We start from the raw sequence: 20,149 nt of genomic DNA, 5'->3' as shown, positions 1-20,149 counted from the left end.
GAATGCTTTTTTTAAAGCATATCTTTTAGAAACTTCTGGCATCTTCCAAGGTTGGAAAAACAGCAACAGAAAAATGGTATGTAAAACCAGATACTAATTGTTTCTAATACTGTTTCTCTAATTGCCTTGCAATCCAAAGGCCAATCAAGTTCTTGTGGACTGTGCCCACCTGAAGTCCTGTTCCCTTCTCCAGCATAGCAAATACACACTGAGCTGTTAATTGCAGTAACGCTAATTAAAAGACAAAAAAACATGACTACGTTAACAGCAAAATTGCCAATTAGCACATAAGGCTCCCTCATTACTGCTGCTGCATGAAATGTGAAGCCCGATGTGGATAGCAGTCATAAAAATAAAAGGCATTTTAAAAAAGCCAATAGGTCACATTTTCAGCTTCTTTCAGAAGTTCTGCTGGAACCAGTAGCTGAGAAGCTGACCTACAGGAAAGAAAGAAATTCCTACAACATTTTGTAAAATCTACTAAAGAAAAATATTGCCATTTTCCACATCTGCATTCACAATGGCTTTCAGAGGAAAGAGTACTTGCCCTGGTGTAGCCACTAGAAAGTATATAAAAAAAAAAAAATTAAAAATGGCAAAAAGGCTAACATTTCAGTGAACAATTTCCCCTGTCTTTATACTCCCAATAAGGCTTCCCCATAAGGGACTAATGGATACTGAAAGTAGTCCAGGTGATCCTAGTTTCCCTTATTCTTTAGAAGAAATATTTATTCTTGTGTCCTTCAGCCTCATTCAATGACCATTTTATGGAAGTTAATCCAGATCTCCACAACTCTAGAGCTGCTTCCATAAAGTGACTGTGCTCTTCATATAGTCTGTATTTCCTCAGGTCTCTCTCTATTTCTTTTTATTTTCTTTTTAAAGGTTTTGAATTCTAACTCAGAGGTCTCATGGTAAATAAAATTGAAATACTTTCAGCATTATCTTCCTTGTGAGAACGGGAGTATATATTTGTTTTTCACTTGCTCCCTTTTAATCAAGCATGTTGTTGACCATAATCAATTTCTTCGCTCAGGAGAAAAATGTGCAATTATCTACAATGAAGAAGGTGTGTCTAAGGAATAGGGTGGGGGGGAAGAGAAATCAATGGAACCATCTGTCTGACATTCCTACAACATTATAAGAGACTTGTAATTAACTGCTTGCCTACCAAAGTCTGCCAGCTTTAACTCCCCCGTGTCACTGATCAGAAGATTCTGTGGTTTCAGGTCCCTGTGCAAAATGTAACGCTGGTGGATGTAAGACAGTCCTCGCAGCAACTGAAATAAAAATAACTGAAAAAGAGGGGGACAAAAAATGACCTCTGTTAATATTTTGCATATAACCACAGGTGATTTCTTCACAATATGCAGGGTGCTTGCATATTGTGGTAACATTGTGTCAGAATTCCTCCCAAACTGGCGTAATTCCCACCCAAATTTAACACAACGAAATTTCCATCTAAAAAATATGTATGTCTCAAGCACTAACCCCAGCCTACAAGCCATATCATAGATTCAGTTTGCCTGCTTTAAAAAGAACAAGAGCAATACAACCATGTGCAGAAGGCTCAATTTCTACCAAATTATAATTATACTCCATTTACCCATATGGCCTTAGAGATTAGGTGGTAGCCTGAAGACAGATGTGTATCTTCACTAATTATAGGAAACAACAGTACAGGGTGGATAGGGATGGGGAGATAAGGCTGAGGGATGGGACACTGGAGCTGAAACAAAGAAGAATTTAATAGTATAACAATAATGCCTGCGTACCCAAGGAAATGTGTAAGTATGACAGCTTTTCTCCTTCAAAGTTTTTTAAATGGGAGTTGCTTATGTATTTTTTATTAGGAAATAATAATTCTCACTGAACCTGAAGATGACTTTTGAAACCTAATTATAATAGTCTTTAAGGTAAATTTAGATAGGGAACCTAAATAATTCCCCATGTTTCTTTTACCCTTCACTGGACTCTACAAATGCTTTCCCTAGAGCTAAGCATTGATATTGTGTATTCTAATTTACAATTATCAACAAAAAGCTGGATAGTGGAGATCTTTTGTCTTCCCCTTTTCATCTCCTCTCCCATCATTCTCCTGCTTTCTTCCTGGTACCTGCTGTGAAAGGCTGTGTTACCCTCATGGAGTTTGTCAATACAAAGGGTGAACGATCGTTTCCCAGGAGTTTTCTTTGCTGTTTTGAAAAATCTCTCCTAATATACAGACCCTTCCTGTTGCCTGAAATATTTTAAGAAATACTACAGTTTCCAAATGGGAACACAACAAGCCTGTGCAAAGCCAAACACGGAGGATTCAATAGTGGATACGGACCTCGTGCCTCACAGCTCAGAAGGTGATGAAACATGCTCTCTTGGAAGATGTGGAAACCACACCAAGGATTTGGGAAAAGTCAACCTGGGCACATGAGAATTTCTAATTAACTTGCAACACAAGCATCCTATTTAGTGACTGCTGAAGTGAGGAAACATTATAAAAAAGGCTACAAAATCTGATTATAGAAGAGAATAAAGGCTGACATGAAAGAAACAGAAATGTCATGTTACTGAAATTGAAATTAATTTAATTGCATTTCATTTTTTCCCCGAGTGCAGACACAATACACTGTATATTTAGCTATTTAGCCAGGGCACAAAGAGCCATATCAATCACCTTCTTGCCAGGGCTGGGTCTAACAATGTGCTGAGGAAACCCAAGATCAAAACACAGAAAGAAAAGAAAGAATAGCAGGGAAGTCCTAAGTCACATGTACATTCCTTTTTGAATTGTGGTTAAAATGGAACTCGTGGTACACAAAAACTATTTTACTAAAGGCAGGAAGCAGAAATCGCTTTCATTGCAGCCTTAAACCATAAATTAAATTCTATTAAATTACTTCAAAATAGTATTATTTTAAATAAAAAGATAGGGAAAATATCCAGTTTGCTAGGCTAAATCAATGGTATTTAACTTCAAACATGATTTTTAAATATGCAAAGAAATTTCAATTATCATGTTATCTTACAGCATTGTAATCTTTATAACTTAAAATATATTTATGAATGTGGGCTTTCATTTGGCTTTAATGAGAAGAGTCAAGTGATTTGATGCGACATGCTAAGAAAAAAACCCAACAATTTCACAGCTAAACAGAATAAACGTCTACTCTTGAGGACAGCTTTGGAACGTAGTTTTATTCCAAACTTACAGACATGCTGTACTCATTAAGTACTTCCACAAACGTCAATTAACTTACTTACATACACTGTAGCAATTGCTTCCTCCTTAGAGGAAGATCATGAAAGAGAGGGGAAAAAAAAAATCTCCCTGAATTCATTATAGGGTAAACTCAGCCATTGTTTTGTTGCTTTTTCTTTTTCTCTTCACCTTTGTTTTTATTTGGTAATATTAAATGTGAAAAGATTTAAGGGAAAACACAAGCCTAACGCCTGACAATAGAGCATTCTGCAAACCACAGGCCTTTTGGGATTGCTTGGAAAGAGAGAACAGTAAAAGAGGCTCTCCATTCCCAACAGTGCCCCACTCCACAAAATAAAAGACAAATTGGAAAGAACCATTTCTAATGCCTCAGGAAACACTTCTGACTTCTCACAGTCAAGTTTCCTCCCCTGCCTTTAAGGAAAGCCCTCTCCAAGAAACCCATTCCCCTTCAAGACTATCTGCATTACCTTCACAAGGACAGAAATGAATGCTAGATGAGGTACCACCACCTCTTACCCATATACCCGATCTGAAGCCGGCACACCACCCATCATGGTCATACTCTGATCTTACTTGCTCCTTCCTCCATCTTGCTCAATTCTGATCACTATGAAACCTCAGCCTGGGGCTTCTGGGGGGGGGTGGCGGTGACAAGCAACCATTTCTCCAAGGCCACGGGATGGCAGCCCTGAGGACCAGACGACAACACTAGAAGGAGTCAATGCCAAATTCCGTAAACATTTCAACGGGTTGGTTGTGAGAATAGAAATAATATAGATTTCTGGTTCTTCAGCTTTTATGTTAGTAAATTTAATTCTTGCATGGTCATACACAAGGCTGTATAAGTGTCAAATAACCTGTAATAAACAAACTAGGACATCATGTGTGTATAGTTTCTAGCTGACTAATAAGAACAGAAGTTTTGATAATAAAATTAAAGGCTCACAAAATTACAAGGGTCATTGTGATGAGAGTTGGAAAAGACAGAAGACAGGAATGGGATTTCTCTCTAGAAGTCAGGTTTTCAGCAAGGCTTAACATTAGGAGGCTCAAAGCTTTACATTCAGACCAAAAAAAATTTAATACTTGTGCTTCAGGCCTTGCTTACTTATTATAGCCATGAAAAAAACACCCAACTTTTTTTCCCTAACAGTTATGCAGCTCTCACTTTAACGAGCAACATATTTTAATGAAGAATTTTCATTGTCATTAAGAAAAATACATTCAGGTCAAAGCTAATTTGGGGTTTATGGACTGTGATAGTAAAAGAATATTAGCAGTTCTTAAAACTTACAAGAGAAAGCCCTCAACTCCATGAAAAGGTTAGCACCTACATAGTCTTTGAAGTATAAGGCCCGGATAGCCACTTGAGCTACATGCAACATTTGACCAAATGCCTGTTTAAACCAATTACATTTTCTGAGAGATTTGCCAGCTGCCTGGATGAACAGCCCTGCTTTCACGGTGTTTTTCATGAACCTGGGTGAGTGTACAACCCAGACCATTACCTCTGCACAGCTAACAGCTCCAAGATGGCTCATGCACAGCAGAATGCTTTTCTGTCTTGTTGGCCTCTGAATGTCACATAGGATCTTGAGCTCTTCTCATCCAAATGAGCTTATGAGCTAAACACTGACAGAGGCTATCCAAAACACAACAAACAGGTGGGACTGATGGGAGTGATGGGAGTTAACCCTTTCTGCCTTAGGTTCAGAAAGCTCTGACGAGTCTAATGACAAAGGGGGATGCACAGGGTGATCTGTGTAGAAGTGCTCAGATGACTCCACATAGTTGTTCTCTGTTTCCAGAGATGGTAGAGAGTTTCTGGCAAAGCATACTGGGGTAAGTGAAAAGCAGAAACAAATTCACAACATGCCCAGAGAGATTCTCCAGAAAATGTACCATTGCCACAGTGTCTCCTGAGGCTTCAGGGACCCCAGTGACAAGAAGGAAGCTGCCCAAGAGAACAGACTAATGAGACCTTCAGGGGGCTTTTTTAAGTCAGGAACTGGCTTTCCCTGATGGCACAGAGGGATTTATGAATGATTTCCTGCATTTGAGCTCCCTTACCACATGTTGTATTGTGGGAATAAAGGACCTGGCCCTAGGTATAGAAATAGAAAGCTAGATGGAACCTTTTAGTCTACAGAAGATGCACAAAAGATTTTTTATATATATTTTATATATATATATATATATATATTTGTATACAGACAATGCACAAAAGATTGCTCTGCTCTCTCTGCAGCAAGAGACTGGAAATGGAGCTAAGCTAACCTGGAGCAGGAGTTCATACATCAGTTCAAAAGAAAGCTGAAAGCAAGACTGGATTAATGTCCTGGTCCTTTAGCAAGCTCATATTCCTGTATTAGCATAGTTACTTTTGAAAAGTAATACACAATACTGCACAAGCTTTATTATCACTCATCACCGATAACACAAATGCTCCTGCTTGCTGTATGTATCAAAGCACACCAGCTGGGCACCACGTAATCATCTGAATTCCCTTGTGTGTATTCAGCATCAATCGATATCATCTTCAGTCTTAATAGGCCATCAAATTTAAAAATACCAATAAAAGAAACCTAACCCAGGACACCTCACCTCATGCTTGCAACCAGTGTACTTCTCCCTATCATCCAGAGGATATTACAGTTTCTGTGAGTTATTGGCTATTTACAAAGGCAAAAGGAGGTAATAAATCCCCACAGTGCTATCTCACAGCCTCGGAAATAAACACAACTGAACACAATGCTCAGTTACATTTGGGTTTACTAGATTGTTTGGGAGTTTTAGACCTACTTGTCTCAACCATTAACATAAGAAAAAACTACCCAGTATTATGCATTATTACAGAAGCAATGAGAAATGTCTCCGTGTGACTTCTGCGAGCATGTCAAAAGCTCATCAAGCACAATCTTTTTTATCACTGTTGGTTTGCTATTCTTTTCCCTCCTCCCAACAGGGATAATACCCACGAGATAAAATCCAACTTTTCACTTCTAACAATGTCCTGGGGAAATACTGAACGTTTTAGGTCAAAGCTTTGTAGACCCTCTTGCGTAAATTGTCAGAAGAACAAATTCCAGGAACAAAGTGTTGTCCTGAGATGAATTTGCATCGCTAGCAATAAAGGATCCTATTTGAATAAAAAATCGTTAGCCGTTTGAGTCAGTGTGATTTTTATGATCATAATAAGCTTTATCTCAATAAAAGGTTCTCCTACCTGACCTCCCTGGAACCAACTGAGTTTTCTCCAAATGCATTTTAAAATAATTCTCTCCAAAACGCATTTATAAAGGCTTCTAAATTGCTCCTGCATTCCTTACACAAGAGTCTTAGCAAAGACAATGTCACACAGAAATACATACAATACAGCCACTGGGAATGCACGTTGTATCGTTACTTTAAAAAAACGACAGATTTTTTCCACTTATTTGCAGCTGAACTGCAAAGGAAAGAGACTGGAAAGTGTTAATTTGCTAACTTCTATTCCTTTTGATGTTCTTTTAATCATTTTTTGTCCCCTCTGGGTACTACTACAGTCATTTGCAATGAGGAAGGTGTGCTTAATTAACTGAGCATAAAGACACTCCCTTATGATCAGTTATAGTCATCTGCTAATGTTCAGTAAGTGGAAGACTCTTTCAGATTTTTTCTTCTGAATGGCAAAAGTAAAAATAAATTCAGTTAAATGAAATCTTCTTTTCTACCTTTCACCAATTCACTCCCATGCTAGGGAGTGGTGAACTAGGTCAGGGTGGCAATTGGTGCCTCACCGATTTTAAAGACACTGATAAAAGTGTTTCCTTCATCCCTACAATATCTTAATGTTTTTTGCCGTATGTGAACCAGGCAGATCATACAGACAATAAATTACACACGCACACACTCCTTTCAGTTCGGAGTTTGCACATATTTCTCACTGCAGTAAATATAAAAGTGACATTTTTCTAGCCTGAATTTTAACACACTGATAAAGATTCTGCATTTACTGTTCACAGCGGTGCATATTATCAAATCATTACTTTAAGTGACAAGACTGACATAAAGTAGAGTGAAATGCTGATGCCATATTTAATGTCTGATAACTAAAAAGTCTAATTTAAATAATCAATTCTCAATGCCATGTGTACAAGACAACCTTAATTTGGCATAACATTATTTTGTCTGCTGTACACCTGCTTGTTCGCTGAATGAGGAATGAAAAATAGCAACTTTTCAACCACATTAAACAGCATCATTTCCTACTTAGCGTATCTGTTGAAATATATTTTTAATTCAACTCTACATCAGCAGCAGCACTAATTTCAGTGAGTAGGACAGAGATTTCAAAAGCATGACATTAGATTTGCTGCTGGTAAGGACTAATAACATTAAAAGGACCACCATAGTATGTATTCTCCTTAGAGCAAAAGCTTGTTTTCTCCGAACTCCAGTGAGTCGATATGATAGGTGAAACAAGACATGAATATTCATCACAGCTGGATGTATTATCATGGTCTAATTGCCCAATTCCTCTGTACCTAAGTCTATGGAAGTCAACCTTTTGGTCGGACACCTCTAGTTACACGAGGTGCTCACATGCCACTGCTTCCCCTAGATCATGTAATGACACATTTGTCACATATGGATGCAGGACTGGCCATGTGATTCAATGCACATCTCCCACAAAAAAGGGGACTACAAACCTCTCATCTACACCACAGATATTTATACAATCACACAAGAGGAAGAAAACAGAAGCGCACACCAGGCAGGCCTACATCGGTAACACAACTCTAACCTAAAAACCAAAGCATTTTTAGCATACTTTTCAGATACTATGCTTTACTAACAAGCATATGTTTTTATATTTTGATAATACTGTATGGAGTTAATGCTTAGCAAGAGCCAGTATGCGATGCTTGCTGCTGCCAAAGTTCAAGCAGCTGCACTTCAAATGCAGTAAGCCTCACGCGGCTGGGATACAGGACTTGCCTAATCCTTCCATGTTCTGAATGCTTCCCTGCCCTTTGTGCTTCAGATTATTCTAAAGCTGTAATCAGCTCAATGATAAATATTTATGTTTACAAAAGACATCAGATGACAACTACCCTATGGCTTTGACTCAGATAATTAATTTTCACATTAGTCATTAAATGCCAAAATTATTCATCTGACAAAAACAGACTCAACTTTAAAAACTGCAACCATTAGTTAAGGACAATGTTCACAGTACTGCAATATGGAGAGGAATAAATGAATACTGCAAGTGATTAAGTGCCAGAGATATCTGATAATACCAGATAATATTCACTATATTTCAACATTTTCAATTCAACATGCATTTCATCTTGTTTAAGAGTCCAGTGTTAAAATCTTGGTTTAATAAATCCAATGTTTTTATCATATCTGATTTGGGTTTATGTTAATTTTTTTTTAACCTGGAGTGCTATAGACTCATCTCTTCTTGAGCATTTAGCACAGAAAAATGTTGCGGCATCCCATTGTGTTTCAATAATGCCTATTAATTACATTTCTATTAAACTCTTTTTGTAGAAGTTTTAAGACTGAAACTGGTTACATTTTTTTGCTGAAACTTAAGCATATTTTTTAGAGAGATTATTGAGCTGTCCTAGGAAACTTAATACCCAAATTCCACTCCACACTCTGCCACATACCTGGCACGTGACCTTGACAGTCAGCTTTTCTCCAACTCAGTATTACAGTAATAAAACACATTTTTAAAGTTTTTGGTGGGGGTAGGGCTTAGATGGCTGAGGTTTTGCTTAAAAAATATCCATTAATTATGCATAGAAGACTGCTGTGCCCTGCTTCCTGGAAGCAAAGAAGGCTCAGAATTCAGATGGGTAAGAGCTGAAGTCTTGAAGGCTCCTGGGAGAAGGCTGAATATTCCTGTTCCCTGCATGCAGAGTTCAACAGGAGGGCCTGCCTATTTCTGCTTATCACTTTTTGGCCCTGGGGAAAGAAAAGGTGCCCAGGGAGAAGAAAAAACTCAGAGCAGCCATATTAGATGGAATAAGAACAAACTGGAAATTCCTTCTCCCTCTGGTCACTGTAGATGATAGGAGCCTTCCAAGTTGCCTGAGGTAAAAGATTTCAAGAGTGATTAAGAGACAGAGACAGTTTTTGTCTGGTTGACAACCCTGTTGTCATTCAGGCTGGTGTTGCACGGATTGAGGAATAGTGGGTCAGAGGCAAGTATCTTTTTATTTTATCAAAGATGTTTTTTTGAAGTCAAATGCTCACACAAATCAATATTACCTCTAACACTGCAAGCAGAGGGAAAAAGGCAGAGAGAAAAAACTGATGATGCTTTTCCCAAAAGACTACAGCTATTTCAATGCAGCATCACTCATTAAAAAGCAAATCATCTCTCATTAATAGATTTATTTTTAAGGCATGACAGATGAAAGCCTGAGTTCTACTTGTTCCGCCAGTAATAGGAGTTACAGAAAACGGACTCAACTATAAAATAAATGCATCAAAACATAAAGATTAATTGACTTGCATTACTGGGAATGTAGTAATATGGCATAGAAGATGCAGTTAAAATAAAGGTGGTATTCCAAAGGTTAAAAGAAGAACAGTCGCATTTTCACAGGACATGCTGAAATGTTAAAAAAAAATAATTAAAAATTAAATTACGAATTTACAAAACAAGAACCATTTATGGACAGCTGTAAACAAAGGCTCAGGAGAACCAAGAAGATAAGTCAAAGGGCTGATAGAGATGGCCCTGTACCCGACAGAAGGAAGCACAAATCAGAATGAAGATCATCATAAAAAAATCACTGGCAGGGTCAGTTAGCTGCTGTGATCATTAGAGTTCCTGCTGTAGGAAGTAATCCAGACATTTCAACTGAGAGTCCAAGAAGTATGAACTATCTCTAAGGACAGCCACAGCTGTAGGACGGAAAGTCAGGAGTACAGATTTCAGTTGTCCGGGCCAGGAGAAACAGCCTAGGGAGAGCCAGGAGCAAGTCTTGTACCTCAGTTTGCCACAGCTACATTTTGGAGTTTGCAAGTGCTGCATGGTATATACCTATAAATCAGCTCTTAGTTCCAACCATGTACAAGGCTGCAGCAGTAGCTTCCAACAGAAGCTTAATTATGTGTGGGGCCATGTACTTAAGATTTATTGCTTGCCTTCAGTTTTGGAAAAACTGAGAAAGATGTCTTCAAAACTAGAGAAGATGAGGCTGTGCCTACTAAACAGGGACTTACCAACTGATTACCTCATCTCTCCTCACCTCTAACTGTAATACTGTACACAGTATATTAATATATAATTATAAATAAATGGTAGATATGCAGGCTTGTTAGTTACCAAAGATGTACACAATTGTGTATTTGGAGAATCTATGGATTGAAACAACTGCTTTCTGCGAATCTCCCTTTGCTGACAAAGATGTTGCAGGTACCTAACCACATTTCTGTCTCCAGCGTATTTGGTTTAACATTCTCAGGGACAGGTATTTTAAAAACAACTGTAGATAATAACATCTCAGCCTCACACACAAATTCTTTGAAGGGTTTAAAACCTGATGTTATTTGTAAGACTTGGCCCTCCACACATGAATTACAAAGTTCTGGAATCATTATATGTGTTTACATACATGCCACTAAAAATTCTAAACCTAATACTTTATTTGTTTGCTTAAACATACTGACCCAGGACTCCTCCAACTGCCAGTTGAGACATTGTTCTTTATACTTCCACATACTTATAATATTCTGCTTACTCTTTATTTAAAATATTTAAGTAACAGCAAATAGCCTATTTGAAACCACAAAGAAAGGCAATGTCAAACACAACACCCAAGGGGACAGCAATATGTGTGTCCATCAAAGTAATGTGGATTTTATTCTATTTACCATTCTTCATCTAAAAGCAAGCCTGAGGGAACAAGCATTGTCTTTAGCTTGTAAATATGGAGAAAATTCAGAAATATAATTAGGCTGAAGATGCGCTATAGAAAACAAAACATGGCTTTGCTTCTGCATTCCTATTAAGTACTGCTTTACAGGAACTACTGTATAATATTCTTTGGAAAAAGAAAGATGTGTGACTATGTGGCTTTGTATTTATAATAACTGGCAACAAGCCAGAAAGGAATATCCATCACTAGGCAATACTTTCCTCAAGAACAAAATTAAAAGGCAGGGGGCCTTTTGTCATACTGGGAGAGCATCAATGGCTTAATCCCACAGGTTAGCCCCTGAGAGCTGAGACTAATTTATTGCTACTGGAATATAATTGCTCAACTGGAAGTTTTTAAAAATGGATTTACGGATCACATAACCTATGATTCTGAACAAACACTGTCTAAAAGTCTGACTTCCTGAAGGACCTCCAGCACAGCTCAGCTCAACCCTTAAAAATCAGCCAGATACACAACTCTGTCCAGAAGCTAAAACCAAAATAGGTGGCAAAGTCTCAGAACCACAACTACATAAATCGACAAACCACGTACAGCACAACAAAGCATTAAGATATTATGTAGTAACCATCTCATCCCCTCTGTAAGAAGAGAGAAGTGCGAGCTTTTAGTTTTGCATGCTGGTGAAGGTCTGGGAGTTGTTAGCATGTATGGCTGGGTTCCCTTCCCTCTGCAGTTCCTGTCCTCCCAGCTGAAGAAGTCACTCTGTTGGGCTAAGCAGGTATTTTTCACTCATAGCTTGAGAGCAGGTATTTCACTGAAAACCTCAGGCAGGCTGATTCAGTTTTGAAATGGTAGGAGCTCAAATCATCATGGTTTTAATAATCATTGCTATGAATTAAAACTAGCCTTTGCTGCTGGCCTGGCAAGAGAGTCTACTAAATACATATAATCAAATTTTAATTAACATTATTTAACAGAAAAAAAAGAATTTTATTTGTCCAATGGGATTGCTCATGGTAGAAGGGTAGTTTCACCTGCTCCAACTTCCCAGTGTTTTTTCTCTTGTTTTCCGTTTCCTTTTTATTAATAATCCATCTGGACTTTAAAAAGCTTGAACTAGCAGTACATCAGGACTCATTAGCAAGTCCAATTATCTGCGTATGCCTATCCTCCTCAAAGACAAGCTCACTGGGCCCTGATACGATCAAGAAAAAGTGCAGTTATGTGAACTATGATGTCTTCTCAGCTGGAAACAATTACAGCTACAATGACTACCGCATATTAGATCTTGAGCTATACAGCACTGCAGCCTTACAGTAGTCTTGAAGCCAGGTAAGAATTCCTGAAAAAAGGTGTGCTAGTGCAAGAAAACAAACCTTAAGCAGCACAACTAACTTTCAAAGCCAGTCTTAGCTTACCCCAAACCTCAGAGAGACGAATGTAAAAGTATCCACATGGGAAAATGAAACACAACCCCACTGTTTTAACAAGCACATTCAGCACATGAAACTCGGCTTAGGAAACTGAGCAGTGAAGAAAGCTCAAAAGTTTTAGTGGTTGAAAAGCAGGTCCCACCTCACCCACCTTCGGCCATTTCCAAGCACCGCACTCACAGAGGCACTGTGAAGCTGGCACTGGGAGGAGACCCAGGGGCTTTCCCTGTCCACGCTAGCAAAATGCCTGAGTGACAGTCATACATTACAAGGATGCTATCGTGCAGCATACACATCATGTATTTGCAAAAAGAATTTTGCTTTGTTTTGTTTTATTTTTAGTTTGGGCAAGTATATACAGTACGGAAGAATTTTTCTTGTGTTTTTTCTAGATGGTAGCTGTTCTTGTCTAACTTCATATGTTGTAGATGCCACTTTTCAGTGAAAGAAAACAGAAAATGAATCAAGCTACATTATAAAACTTGTTGATATAAAACAATGATCAGCTATTGAAAAAAAAAAATCTTTCCTCTTTCCAAAATATTTGCTTTTCTTAAACCAAACAGGCCTTGTGAGTTTTCCAGGAAAGAGAGGTTTATTTTTTTTCCATTAACGTCTCAATTTCAAGAAACTAAATACCAGAATAAAGTTCTCGGTGTGACAAGTGAAGATTTAAACACTTCCAGAGTAGAACAACAATGGGATGGGTGTCAAAGTGCAAGACAAGTGTAACAAATATAATCTGGGTGATCTATACACACACAACACATTCTGCATGTCTGATTGGCTTCCATTTGATGCTAAAATCATTTGGCTGACTTCCCAGGAAGTAACTGGATCAAGTCTCTACCAATCTATCTTTCCAGTAAATCCTGCTAATAAACTCCCTCCTTCCTGCACGGTGATTCTCAGTATCTACCTTAGAAGGAAAAATTTTTTAAAAAGTGAGATCAGCTATGAAAATGCCTCATCAAAGTAAGTAAGCAAGAAGACTAGGGAAGATTTTATATGCTCATATAAAAAGCCATATATTCAGCTAATATAATTCATTACAGTTCCCTCAAACTCTGTGAGCCTACAATGACTCACCTCACTGAAGATCTAGCATGGAGAGCCTAAAGCAAATTTACTCAGGGGTTTTAGGGCGGTATTGCCTTGTCTTAACAGTGAATGTTTGAATGGAAGGGAGGGGCTACCAATACCATAACACTATTTACTCATATTTTCTGGTGCTGAAGCAATTTTACAGACTTCACAAGTTCTTTTGTGGGAATATTCAAATACTTGCATTTTTATTATTTTTAAAGAAAAAATATTTTAAAATATAGTTCATATGGCAATCATTTTCCCTTCAGCTAATAATCAGTTTCTATGAAACAACTGACATGACATTTTACACGAAGTTACTGTTCCTGCGTTCGCCTTGAATGTGTGCTCTTTTTGACTCTTACCTTCACATTTTCTGGATGAAGCCCTCCAGGGTGTTTGTCCATGTACTGACATAAATCAGTGTGCTAAAAGAAAGTCAGATGGAAAAAAGTGTATTAATATCTGTATGACCGCAGCAATAAATATCCTCCTACTTAAGAGTGGACAGAACAAATGGAAAACAAGGAGATTTTTCAGCCACACGTGTGCCCACACACATTTGTACCTTTATGCTCCACTTTATTTAACAACCTTTGTAACTTGAATGATATGAATATTCACCAAATGTAAATGAATTTTGTTTCCTAACATCTTGTATGTGGTAAATCAATTAATTGAATTTTAGTATCATTTTATAGCTTGTAAAGACAATATCACCATCAACATCATAAAGGTAATATCTGGAGGGAAGAACAACCTCAAATGCTATTCCCATTATTCACATTAAAACATTGCCTTTTAAATACAATTTTATGGTGATCCTTGATTTAGATGGCTCAATGGTTTAGAAAATAAACCTGAAAGGCATTGCATATCAGAGTACTCAATGATATGTTCTAGCTCAAAAAGAAGCATATATTATGCACATATACGGTTATTAATTACAGCTGCTTTAGAAAACAGCTTCACTGAAGACTCAAAACTTTAAGTTTTCACTTCAGTTGCCTATATTCCCTATATATACTATGAAATCTCTTCAGAAGATAAGCAGGCTTGCAATGTACAGATTAATGTTATTTTTAATTAATAAGTATTTATTGCTTTTACTATGGAAACACTTTTCTCCAAATTTTTCTCTTGCATTTCTTCACTTTCCTACTAGTCAGCAGCACACTTTCAGGGAAGTGGAATGTTACTTCTCTGGTTTACTTGCACAGCTCAGCTTCTGGAATTATGTTCAGAATAAACAAAGCAAAAGTATGCACCAGATTAACCACCAAAAACTCAGAGACCGACTCTGCCTTCCACATCTGGTTTCTGAACACATCTGGCAAAAATCATCCAGCATTCCTTGAAAAGCTACTTGGCAACACCTGCCTCACATACAGCCCAACTAAATGTAGGCAGTTTTCAAGGTGAGAGTTTTGGACAAAAGCTGCTTTCAACATAGCAGAATGGTTTCTCTGTGCAGCACTACCAAGTCCAGGAGCCCTTCCCTAGTGCTGCTTTGCAGAGTTACATGGATAAATAGGAAAGTTCACATCTTCTAAGACACAAAATTCATGCTAGCCACAACTGTTCTGTATAACCTTCTCTTCTGAAGTCATAAACTACGAAAACACCCTGTGCATGTAGAATCAATATTGCAATGACACAAAATGCACTGGTTGATTAGGTTGTGCACTAGCACACCTTTTTTTTTTCAGGAATTCTTACCTGGCTTCAAGCGAGCGAGTGCCCTGGCTGCAGGAAATCACTTGAGTCCCAAAATGAACAGTGTGAGTATCAGAAGGGCAGAGAGCACGCTCAAACAGGTAAAGCACACTAAATACAACACAACCGAGCTTCTTCCAAAACCCAAGCTACAGCAAGCAATGCTTGAATTAACAGTTAACACATCAGTGAATGTATTTACAAAGAAAATGAAAAAATACACCTCTACCAGTGAATAGCTACTGTCAGTGAAGCGCATTTTGCATAAAGTCTATGTTTAAAGACTTATTCCTAGTTTCTGTAAAATCTTTAGCCACCTCAGGTATGTATTCCTCTTCTATCCTCCCAGTTAGTTTTCTGGGACTGTATCAATAAGCCATATCAAAAATGGACCAGTCATCCCTCAGTATGCATCACCGCCTTACCCAGTTTTGTCTTACTTTATTCTATCAACACCAAGGAAACATAGTTGAACAAAGTCATCTGCTTGCCTCGTCACATGTTTGGAAAAACTGACAGTTTTTGAGTACTAACCCCAGCACAAGAGTCTGCCTCTGGCAAAATATCAGTTGAAATACCATTACTACAGGTGATGGCTGGTGTCAAATAATAAGTTTGGGGGATTCCCTGCCATTTTAATGGGTTATCCGCTATTGAAGAGAAATGCCAGCCTGGTGGAATAACACGTTATCTTTAATTTAAGTAAAGTCTTTGAATGGCAACAGCTTCTGCAGTGCTTGGGAGATGTTTAAATAAAGCCTGAAATTTTGCTTTAGAAAGCCTGGCAGGGTGGACAGGGAAGTGCTGTCCCATCCCTATCGTGGTGCCTCAGAGGCACCTGTCACAGCCCCCAAGCACGGCACGCACCTTTGTGTGGCATGGCTGAAGGAGGAGGTTTATTATTTCCCTGCAGTTCAGTCTTCCAGCCTTTGTGGGTGACAGATAATCTGGTAGGTGGGAAACTTACTATCTCCTTCATCTTCTGCTGATTTCTATGAGTTGCAACTAGTCAAACAACAGAGACCAGACCAGAGGAAGACAAACCCAATGCTACCTCTGAAGGTCCCATCCCTGAAGCCCTAGCACCCCAGCTGTCCGCTAGCTGCACCCTTCTATTCACCAAAAGCTTTCTATGAACATCCTCTTCAGAGTCACATCACTAGAACAGCAATAAGTCATCTTTTTATTTCCAATATACTTGTAATGAATCGTGAGGATAACATAATTTTGTTCCACTTATATTTCAGTTATTATTTGGATGCATTTCCTCCATACATGAACATCAACGATGATCCTGTTTGTGTTATGCATCATTCATCTCTTCCTCCTACCCCAAGGACCATGACAACTGGCAGCCTAGTATAACCTTCTGCATCAGCAGTTCTCTCCTTCAAAAACTGATTGATCGCATCTACCTAAAATTCAATGCAAGCAGCAATTTCTACAGAATCCTGGAAACCTTACAGAGTCAATTGTACAGCAGTCTTTTGGCATCTATTTCCCCTCACACACACATGCTACAGATGCAGAGAAGCCTCTACCAAATCTTCATTCAGACAGTAAACAGAAATGGAACGTCTTTTCTGTTCAAATTTTTCAAGAATTTGCCCTCATAAAACTAAGTTAAGAGTCCTTCTCATAAAAGCAACTTAAGACAATGGTGCCAACTGGGAAAGCAACTCACAAAGTTACAGCATATTGTTCCTCACTTCAAAACAAAAAAAGGTAGCAGTAAAGCAAAGGCAGCATCAGCTGCTCTTCTTTTGCCAATGTAGGGACTCAATGCACATTGAATTAAATATTAGTATAGCCAGGAAAGCTGACAGTGCTGCAGGGACAGCTATTTCTAAACCTGTTTTCCCTTTTGGCAGGCAAGTGTCCGCTCCAGTGCTTGTGTGCTCAACTGACACTGAAGAAGACAACATGAATGCAAGTTGCAGGAAAGCATTAAAAAAGAAAACAGAGAACAAATTGGATGAAAGCAGTTTTGTAACAGTATTCCATTAAATTGGTACCACATAGATGAACACAGTCTTTTTCTTCACACTATGTTTGGAGGTAGAATGCAACATGCTTTCCCAAGTGGAACAGTGCCTGCAGATACAGCATGCCATACTCTGACACTAGGGTCTTTGCTGTGGTTACCACCTTGATCTAATAAAATATATACCCTAAAGGAAAATTCAAGATACAATTACATATTGGCAATAACATAAAACTATGCTGAAACAAGATAGGAGAACAAGGAACAAACCAAACAGCGCACCTTTTACAGTCCTTTCTCCACTGTCTCAGGGGGTAAGGACACCTCACAGGGAAGCGGAATATGCTGGGAATGCAGTACAGAGACTGCCAAGCAGTTGCAAATACCTGTCACACTCATCCTGATCCCAGGTGGACCTGGCTAGACCAATTCTGTTTCGAGCTAGTTTTTAACAACTCTATCAGCCATGCTGTTAATCCCCAACACACACAAATCACCACCAGTAATCCCACCCTGACAGAACATATGGTATTTTAGTTTAAGTTCAAAATCCCATTAATCCCTGCTTTTAACACTCCACCAGTTTACCCACACCTATATATACAAATAACCTATTAGCCCTCATCTGTTCATAACAGCAACACAAAAACAATAGAGATAAATCAAGTTTCTATAGTGAACAATTCAAAAGCTAGGAAAGTCCAGAATTAATGGGGTTTATCCAACCTTTTATTTGTTTGCCCAATAAATGTACATTATGATAACTTTTAAAATGTGCAATGTGATCACATACTCTTTTCCCCTTGCAGGATTAGACACACTCACTGAACAGAATAGGAGGTACTTGATTACAGAACAGCTGTGCTGTTTTATGGTTGCGCTTTTTTTTTTCCATTCTCACACAGCTTGCAGTCTCTGGCTTATTTACTACTTTGAAGGCAGAAATATTAATCTCACAGGCTTTCCTGCCCTGCTTATTGCTATGCTATTCACACTCTTCCCAAACATAAAATAATTTCATAGCAATCTGGGGGAGATGTGGCATTATTCCCTTTTATCAGGTAGGGAATTGAAGCAAAGAGAAAAAAAGTCTTAAGTATCACTGATTTGGGCAACTCCATTTAAAGCACTTTGGTTTCGATTTTTCAGAATATTTGGCACTATTTCGCCTTCTGTGTTTTGACTGACTTCAGTTACAGCTGTGAGTGTATAATGCTTTTGCAAGGGAGACTGAGAATCTCATGCTGCATAGCAGAAGTTGGGCATATCTGAATTGCGATGACAGTAATTTGTGATGGTGATGACAATTCCCAATACAGCAGGGATGGAACCCAGTTCTCTACAGCAGTATTACCTGCCTCGTCTTGAAATGATACTTTGAATGAGGCAGGAACCCCAGAAGACACCCTAGTTCTAACATCCACAAAAAATGAGAAAAGTTCAACAACCACCACATGCCTTCACCAAACGGCGCTCTGCAGAGCTGCACAACAGGCTCTTCCACAAGGATGGCAAGAGGAGATTGCACAGGCCATCTTTATCTTAGCGTCCTCTAATTTTAAGAACTTGACTTTGCCACCTCACTAACACAGCAATGTTTTGTGCAAAAATCTCTTACACTTTAAGTGAACAATTTGACCTCTCCTCCCACTACTGCCTCCCCCAGAAACAATTCCACTTCCTCCGGAGATACAGTCTACAATATTTGAAGTGAAAGACTAAAGCCAATTCTTTGAAAGGAGGAGTCTTAAAAGACATAGTTCTTAAGTACAAATGACAATTTTTCTGAAGTCTATCACTTGAGCAAATCTGGGGCAATTTTCAAAATAATAGCTCAATCCCACCCACAGCACAAAGGCTACCCTTCTCCAAATTCCAAGCTCATGCTGCAAGGCTTGAATATTTACAATAAGGGTCCTCCAGCTACATGTTTAAGATACCTTGGCCATTTGGGCTGAAATTAAAAATAAATATAGGCAGCCTGAGGCAGACTTTGGCATCTTATTTCTTCAAATAATTGTATTTTACTAAATCATGCCAGAAGATCACTGCTCCGGGGTTGTGACTTGACTTCAGGGCTGTGGCACACACAGCTATGTGTCCTTGAGAAGGCTCTGTCAAGCCTTTGTGCCACCTTCTCTCAGCAAGTTAAAACACAAACCCTTTCCTCAGTGCACATCTCAAGCAGCTAGACCTCCACTAGGAGATCCCTGACCCTTCCTGGGGTAGATGGCATGAGTTGTGGTTAGACCAGAGATGGCACAATGCCTCCTAGGACAGGGAACAGAAAACTCATGCTCAGCTATGCTAGTTCAACCATTCTCCTGTTTCTAAACTGTATGTAGATGCACATCAGCCAATGCCCATTTTTACCCAAACTTCAATGAATTTCAAATATTTTCCTCCCTATGATGGAGACAACTATCATAACTCCTACAGGTACATGAAAACGAGAGAGAGATTAAGTTCCTTATCCATAACTGCTCAGAGTTGTACAAGGATTAAGCAAAATCAAGCTTGCCTTAAGGAACATAATGGTTTTCACTCACTTCTCCCCCACACCATCAACTACCATGACAATACCACAAAAAGTTTCATTTACCTTATGAAATATTGTCTCCAGGCTCACAGGAAGAAATGAATTGGGGTTTTGCTTTAAACTTGTGGCAGTGTATAAGTGTATGAAGGTCATTTCTATTCAGCAAGACTCTGGTTTATGTTAGTAGACACATGCATGTTTATGTTTGTGAGCATACTGTGTATAAGCATCTGCTGAAGGGAAAAGAATCCAGGCTGATATTTACACAGCTGAAGCAAGGTT

General features: G+C 38.6%; 1 protein-coding gene across 1 annotated transcript in view; it reads right to left on the bottom strand.

Annotated features, from left to right (window-relative positions):
- Window positions 1-20,149, bottom strand: part of CDK14 (cyclin dependent kinase 14) — a 316,876-nt gene that overhangs the window by 156,512 nt on the left and 140,215 nt on the right. The window contains exons 6-7 of the mRNA XM_035897109.1: window positions 13,994-14,056; window positions 1,172-1,295 (exon numbers count right to left, since the gene is read on the bottom strand). Of these exons, the coding sequence (XP_035753002.1) occupies window positions 1,172-1,295; window positions 13,994-14,056 (187 nt within the window). The remainder of the gene's footprint in view (window positions 1-1,171; window positions 1,296-13,993; window positions 14,057-20,149) is intronic.

The sequence above is a fragment of the Egretta garzetta genome, unplaced genomic scaffold (genome assembly GCF_000687185.1).
Source record: "Egretta garzetta isolate BGI_Z169 unplaced genomic scaffold, ASM68718v1 scaffold30, whole genome shotgun sequence".
In the NCBI taxonomy this organism is placed as follows: Eukaryota; Metazoa; Chordata; class Aves; order Pelecaniformes; family Ardeidae; genus Egretta; species Egretta garzetta.
The sequence above is the reverse complement of the archived record's forward strand: the minus strand, read 5'-3'. Positions and strand labels throughout refer to the sequence as shown.